At 39.0% G+C, this 8138-nt stretch overlaps 1 protein-coding gene across 2 annotated transcripts in view; it reads right to left on the reverse strand.

Annotated features, from left to right (window-relative positions):
* WDR53 (WD repeat domain 53) overlaps positions 1 to 8110 on the reverse strand; it is a 57256-nt gene extending 49146 nt beyond the window's left edge. Inside the window, exons 1-2 of one of the 2 annotated variants that reach the window (XM_055403959.2) lie at positions 8056 to 8110; positions 1801 to 2296 (exon numbers count right to left, since the gene is read on the reverse strand). In XM_055403959.2, coding sequence (XP_055259934.2) covers positions 1801 to 2280 — 480 coding nt within the window. In that variant the 5' untranslated portion in view covers positions 2281 to 2296; positions 8056 to 8110. Of the gene's footprint in view, positions 1 to 1800; positions 2297 to 7454; positions 7495 to 8055 lie in introns of those variants that run through there. The other variant, XM_055404031.2, reaches the window with a different exon arrangement.
* Positions 8111 to 8138: the final 28 nt, after the last annotated feature.

Here is an 8138-nt window from a genome sequence, read left to right on the forward strand (position 1 = left end):
TTAATAAATCACACTTCATTCTTAAGGTCCCTGCTGTTTGAGTAAGCTTTTTCTATTTAAACCTATCTAAATCAAAGGATCTGATTTTTATAATTTCTCTAATACCAAGATAGGTAGGTTGAACTTATCTATTATGTGTGGCAATAATTCAGTTCCTGCCTTGAGATAAAACACGTTCAGAGATAAATAACTCTCATCATTAATCTGATAAAAACTTCCTTCCACTATTACACCTACATTCTTGGACCCCTCCATAGGCTGGCTATTCTTAAAGTTCAGAAAAATACCAGATAACCAGATTTTAAGAACTGGAAGAAATTATACTTTCAGCTCCAGTTAAAGAAGTAATTTTAGTCAGAAGTAATGACTGTACTATCTTAGTCACTTTTATTATATATCACAACCCAATGCAGCAGTTAATCTACAGTGAATTTTTAGTAATTTTTGACAAATCAAAAAGCAAAAGACTTTTTTTCACAATATATTTATTTCCTACAGTATTCTCTAACACCTGCCTGGCACTAAACATTCTCATTTAGAACTGGAGGTAAAATGGTAAATTCTGGATGCCTGCTTCTTGTCTAAGCTGTGACTGCTGTACATCTAATTGGTTGATTGCCATGTCTAACGCAGTTAATGAAGCAGTGACTGAAAACTGGTATAGCTTAAGGATGAATGAATGAGTAGTCAAAGAGATGCTGTACAATCTGCCTACTTAAAACAGATATCTGACTGGTTGTAGAGGTCTTTCTGCCCAACAAAGTAAGCAGATTATCTCCACCAGCGTAGAAAAATGTAGATTTATTAAAGTTTTGGGCAAGACCTAGGAGTAGAAAAGGAACTTTGATGTCATGGGATCACTGTGCCCTGTAGGTGTAAAATGATTCTCAACAGAGGCACTACAAATTTTTGTTGGACAATTTTTAATTGTTTAGGGGCTGCCCCACTGCAGTAGGACATCCACTGATTCTTCCTAGTAAAAAGACCAGTAGCTTGGGGTGGGGGCGGCACTCAGACTGACAACAACTAAAATTAGTCTCATGTATTTCTAAATTATAAGGAGGTGTGGAGGATAGAGGAGTGGCAAAGATCACTGGCTTGGAAGTGACCAGGAGTCACTATAAGCAATTGAGAAAGTAGATTAAATGCCTAGAATAGTGTTGGGCACACATATCATCTATTTAAATAAATATCTTTGGCGTCACAGAGAAAAAATATAGGCTTTGAAGTCAGAGAGATTGAGGTTTGAATTCCAATTTAGACAGCTGTGGGAAAACTCAATTTGAATCTCAGTTTCCTCATTTCTAAAAAAGAAATAGTATGATCAGGGTGTGATTAGAAAGAAAACTAATATATGTAAAGCAGTGTAAAGTGGTAAGTGATCACCAAGGCGAAGCCATGCCTATTCTCACTCCAGTGATTTAGAGTAAAAACAATAATAGATTCAGGCCCTCTAACTTTTTTTAAACTACAAACTTTACAGAGAGTGGGTGGGTGATAAACTCTGTCTTTAGCACGGTCCTTTGTTTAAACAGATGTTTAGAATCAAATATTCAAATTTTCATCCTTCAGGAATGTCGTAAAGCATAGAGAAAATATAAATAATTACTTTGTTAATCTACTAGACTTTGTCAAGTTAGCATTAAACACTCAGTAGACATAAAGTTTACAGTTCCTAAGCACATAAGGCATGTCAGTAGAAAACAGAAAATGTCAAGATATATTTAGCCCGATCAATAATTTGATTCTGTTAGCAAGTCCCATTTGGAAATTACCCATGTACTCTCTGCAAGACATCACCTGCATATCCAGTCCACATGACACCAGGCTCTGAGGCCTTTGAGGTCGAAAAGCTACAGAGGAACAGATATTAGAATGTCTCTTCAGTGATCTGCTAATTTTCTTATTTTCCAGGTCTAGTATTTTGATTGTTCCAGAGTCATCAGCAGAAGCCAGCAGGTTTTCAGTTTCATTCAATGAAAGACAGTTGATTTCTTCTTCATTCACATGAAAATGGTCCAACGGTTCTTTAAGAGACCTGACATCCAGTATGCTAATGGTTTCTCCATGTGAGGCATAGAGTTTGGTGGGGCAGGATGGAGAGAATAAGACGTTGGTAACATCCTCTGCCCCTTGGAAGCATGTGTGTCCTAAAAGAGTCCCATCTTCACCCCAAACCACGAGATCTCCACCTTCTGCTCCAGAAGCCACTAGCCCTTCTTGACTTGCATTCAGGCAGAGAATAGGAGAAGAATGTCCACCAGTCCACTTGACTGCCATAATGACCCAGGTAACTCTGTGAAGAGGGGGGAAAACTATAATCTCACATTTTATATAAGAACTTCATAAGACACAAATTCAATATTTCATTTAAAAAATAAAAGACATCTAAAAAACTCAATCAATAAAAAAAGATATTTGAAGATCAAGCCTACAAAGCCTGGTTAACACAAAACTGTGGCTGGCACATGCCTACATGTGTTTTCCTTGCAATCAGGTACCCAGGTAAGTCTCGTCCTCCAGCCTTTGATGTGAGGCTCACATAGGAATAAACAATAAATACACTTATTTTAAATTAAGAAAAATCCTTTTGAAAAAAGGGCCACACAATCATCAGGTTATATCCTTTATCTGAATAATGTTTATGGAAAATGAGCCCTGGAATTAGACTCTTTGAGTTTGAATAGCTCTATTACCTATCAGCTGGGCAAGTTACTGAATCTATGATCCATTTCCCTTCCTGATAAAATGGGGGTAATAATAACATCCATTTCATAAGATCAGAGAAGATTAAATGACATAATAAATGTCAAGTGCCTGTAACAGTGCCTGGTATGTAATGAGAACTCAACAAAAGTATTGTCATTGTCACTTTGGTTACTTTTATTAGCCTAGTCAAAGTGGAATCATATATATTACACCAATGGTCCTCAGAGTATGGTCTCCAGCAGCACTAGCATCACCTAGGAACTTATAGAAACATAAATTGTTGGACCCCACTCTACTCCCACTGAATCAGAAACTCTTAACAAGCCCTCCAGGTGATTCTGATGTATGCTAGAATTTGAGAATCTGTTGTTTTAGTTGCTAAGCTGAGTCCAGCTTGTTTTTGTCCCCATGGACTGTAGCCCGTCAGGCTCCTCTGTCCATGGGATTTCCCAGGGAAGAATACTGGAGGAGGTTCCTTATCTGGGGATCTTTCTGACCCAGGGATCAAACCCATGTCTCCCGCATGGCACATGTGTTCTTTACCACTGAGCCACCACGGAAGCCACTGAGAGCCCGGTTCTCACAGAATCATCGGGGGAACTGGTTAAAAATGCAAACCCTTGGGTCTTCTCATTGGAGACTAATTCAGTACATTATTTAATTTTATTCTCAAAACAACATTTCTGATTGGTATCATTCCATTTTACAGATAATTAAATTGAGTCTCAGAAATTTAAAATAATTTTCCCAAAGTTACCCATTCAGGATTTATATTTAGGATCTAAAATAAAACAATCCTAAACTTCTAAATAATGAAGACCTTTTTATAACAGTTCTAATTGATAACAGGTTTAACCTGTTAGTATTTGAAAGTACAGAAAATAACCAAAAGCTACTCATCATTACTGCTTCTAAATATACTCACATTAAAAAAAAAATCACATTATCACCTACTTGCACTTATATAACAGTAGTGTTTATGAGCATTATTTAGGTTCCTGATATGCGAGGCAGCCTGCTTCTTTAAACTGGAATTGCCACATAATACTACCCCCTACCTTAACTATCTCCTGCTGCTGCTGCTAAGTTGCTTCAGATGTGTGTCTTTTGCGACCCCTCCCCCAATCGGGCTGTAGCCTACTAGGCTCCTCTGTGGATAGGATTCTCCAGGCAAGAATAATGGAGTGGGCTATCATGCCCTCTTCCAGGAGATCTTCCCAACCCAGGGATAGAATGCGCGTCTCTTACGTCTCCTGCATTGGCAGGCGGGTTCTTTACCACTACTGCCACCTGGAAGCCCAATTACCTCCTGGGTAAAGCAAAAAAGGAAACTGGGGCAATTTATACAATTAAATGATCAGACAAAAGGAAGCAAGTAAATCTATCTGGACAAATTATATTTTTCATTCCACAAGACAAAGGAGAGTTTATCTACTAAGAAACTGCAATAGTTGCTTCAGTATTTTCAGATATAATACCTGAATTTAGTTCAATTGTACAGAGATAAATTTCCAAATACTGTTTTGAAGAATAATTTAATCTGCTTAAAGTTTCTGTTCCCAACACAAGTTTGTTTCCTCCCACTTTTAGCCACACACATACAAAATCACTAACTAGACTGCCAAAAAAAACACAATGATCTAATAGTAATCAAAGTAACAGAAACACAATCACAAAATCAGATATAGCAATTTTCATATACAAAACAAAGTATAAAAAAGACAAAGATACATTTTAAAAATTTTAGCAGAGGCACTCAATTAGTAAACAGAAAAAACTAATTAAATAGAGACTGAAGCAAATACATTTTAAAGGAGAAGTTTGGAGAGGAAATGACTCAGGCAGATAAAGACAGGGAACTCTGGTGATTTGATTTTTGCTGACAAGTACTGAAATAGTAGTTACATAATTTTCTACCATAATCAAACCAGTCAATCCTAAAGGAAATCAACCGTGAATATACATTGAAAGGAGATGCTGAAAATGAAGCTCCAATACTTTGGCCATCTAATGTGAAGAGCTGACCCATAGGAAAAGACCGTAATGCAGGGAAAGATTGAGGGCAGGAGGAGAAGAGGGCAACAAAAGATGAGATGGCTGGATGGCATCATCTACCTAAAGGACATGAGTTTGAGCAGACTCCGGGAGACAGTGAAGAACAGGGACACCTGGCATGCTGCAGTCCATGGGGTCGTGGAGTCGGACACAACTGAGTGACTGAACAAAAACAAACCATAACAAGGACTTTTGCCAAATGTTCCAGGTAAACCAAGGAAAAAGGACACTCAACACAATTTAAAATGAAAGGTATTAATATTTAGACTTTGGAACTGTCATTTGTGATGACTATCGAGTCACATGATAAGAGACAGTATCCTAACTAAAAATATGAATTTTGAATAAATCATTGAAAAGGCTATTTAAGTTACAAATAGTTTAACTAAGTCATGAATCTTTAGATTATTGATCACTTAGTTCCGAAGTCAGAGTTTTAATTTTTCTACAATGAATTAACTTTAAAGTCTAGTAGTCTGCCCTCTACAGTTTTAGGATTCTGTGTCCATAAATGTTTTCGATCTCTGTTGGAATATTAGGTTTTTCACTAAGAAAAGGCAAGGTTTCCAGTACTTCTATTTCTCCATCACAGATCTACCCACAGAGGACCTAAGTAAGGCTGACTTGCAGACAAAAGTTTTAGGTTTTCTTCCTAATGTAACTCTTTTCCAGAAAAGCTTAATTCAGTTTTAAAGATATCTGGTTAAACTCCACCCCAAAGTGTAAGAAGTTAGGCAATAAATGAATTTTGCACTTCAAGAGACTACTATAGACAACAATACAGTTCCTGTAAAGTTTTCCATAATGGAAGCAATAGTAACTCTTGGACTGTTATTCCCAGTAAGTCCAAGGTCAGTTCTACCTTATGTCTACCCATCAGAGTAAAGAACAAATGAAACTTCTAACCTCTACACCAGATGGATAATATTCACTGATTACCCAGCTAGTCAAAAAAATTAAAATAGAGACCTATTACAGGAAATATTAGGAAAAAAGAATTGGGAAAGCCCCAGAAATCCATACATTCTGAAGCATTTAATTTAATCACACAGAGTACTGATCAGGGATTCAACTAGCGTCCCCCCCCGCCCCCCACAAATCACTTGTTTACTTAATCTACAAAATTGAAGTTATTTGTTATTATTTGAAACATTCAATCAGAAAGTGTTAATCAGACTGCTGTGGTAGAAGGCAGTGGGAAAAATTAACTACATATGGGTTAAATCAAAATAATCTTTTAGAAATGAGTCTGCTGTTTCTTGTTTTTGTTTTACCGGGACTGGAGAGCTGCCTGAAAGTAGCTAAATGCCACTATCTCCACTCAGGTGTCAAGTCAACAAGCTTCTCTTCTCAAATTGAAGTGAAGTTCCTCAGTCGTGTCCGATTCTTTGCGACCCCACAGACTGTAGCCTACCAGGCTCCTCTGTCCATGGGATTTTCCAGGCAATAGTACTGGAGTGGACTGCCATTTCCTTCTCCAGGGAATCTTCCCAACCCAGGGCTCGAACCCGGGTCTCCCGCACTGTAAACAGACGCTTTACCACCTGAGCCACCAGGGGTGGCTCTCTTCTCAAAGGTAGATGCCTAGGGTCAAGCACAGTAATTAATCATTTCCTATTGTGAATTAGTTTAATTAGATAATAGATTCCTTCCTTCCAACACCTAATGAGATTATGAAGGTGGGGTACTTTGAAAACAATGTTATGAAGGGTGGAGTGCTAAGATGGAAGTTCTAAGCAGCCAAAGGGCAGAAAGAAGGTACTGAACATGGGGGTAGGAGACATGGTCCAGAGGGTGATGAGCAGGCAAGAAAGAAAAAAGAAGGTAGTGATAAAGGAAGGCTTTTCCTACTTTGAAATCCTACCTGGGCCACTTGGGGGTACTTTGCCTTAAAAAGTCACCTCACCGACTGGACTAGATTTATTTCATCAGATCCTTCAAAGGCTCTCCCTCACTTATACCAGGGCGGACAGAATAGAGGCCAATGTCTTTAATAACTGAATGCTCTCTAAATACTTGCTCCTGTCATATCTCCATGCATCCACCTGTCCTTTTCAAGTGTCTGTGCCTTTAAAGCTGTTCATTCTGTCTGTTCTTTGTCAGCTTCTTGGATGGACCGACTCTATCCTTGAAGATGTAAAAGAAACTTCAGTGCCTTTCCAGACAAAACATGGGCTGCCTTCCTGGGATGGTTGAAAGTTGAAAAATGAGTAATAAATTCCGTAGCCTGAGGTTTAAATAATATGATAGTCACTATCATTGTAATAAGTATACTGGTCAGCTTTTCTTCACACTTTTCAGTTTTCCAAAGTGAGTGGTTGAAGGGCTGTGGCACTGACACTAGTAAGAAAGAAAAGAATCTGGGTGACTAAGCTTGGAGGAAAAGAACATCTAGGAAGAAGGGACTGGCAAATAGTAATCAAACACCACTTATCAGAGAGTGGAGATGACAGGTGCTGTTTTTTTGTTTTTACTGGAAAACAAGAAATGGATTATTCACAGCAGGAGAGCTTTCGAAAAGATTCCTAACTACATAAAGGAAAGACCGTGGAATTGACTACTAAGGGAATCTGTGAACCCTATTATTATAACAATTACTTTGCAGTGTTGCTTTGAGAGTTATATAAATTCTCCCGTAAAGGGCCCCAGTAGATTGACTGTCTTACATGATGGTTATTATTTTCTCTTACCGAGCATTCTTTAAAGGCTGTCGGAAAACATTCTGGCCACCTAGGAAAACATAGTATGACTAAATAATGCTGAAATTCTTTCCCTTCCAAATAGTTTTCTTAATTATAGCCTCCATGTCAGTCTCCCTGAATGTCTAATTAGTTAAAGACACACCTCAATTCGCCTACTAATCGGTGGGTTAGTAGGAAAGACCGGGAAAGGCCATATTTTGTCCAAAATAATGTAGCACTTAAAGCTTGGGGGTGGGAGGAGAAGGGGACGACAGAGGTGTTGAAATGTAGCGACCTCACACGCTACATACAGGCTAGCACACACGTTCTGATAAGCACTGGTACTAAGAGAGAACAAGAGGGCCTGACCAGGAAAACACGACCTCAGCTGCCGAAGGAAAATGAAGATCTAACTTCAGTGGCGGAGCTAGGACTGGCTAGTAAGAAGAGGGAAGTTTCCTGCGTTAGGTTGGAATGGTCAAGCAGGGACGCAAATGACTCAGATAAACCTTATAGGAAAAGGGGACCAAAAAAGCCGACGCAAGGCGACTAGATCAAAAAGGGGGAAAGGCGGAGGACAGCCTGAAACCCACCCGCGCCAACCCCATACCTGCGCTTCCCGCTTCCCACCTAGGCGCCTGGCGATGACCTCACCGGCGGGCGTCCAATCCCATCTAGCGTAGGGCGGGAGGC

This window comes from Moschus berezovskii, chromosome 1 (genome assembly GCF_049115385.1).
Source record: "Moschus berezovskii isolate FMDL1 chromosome 1, NW_MosBer_1.0, whole genome shotgun sequence".
NCBI classification, from domain to species: domain Eukaryota; kingdom Metazoa; phylum Chordata; class Mammalia; order Artiodactyla; family Moschidae; genus Moschus; species Moschus berezovskii.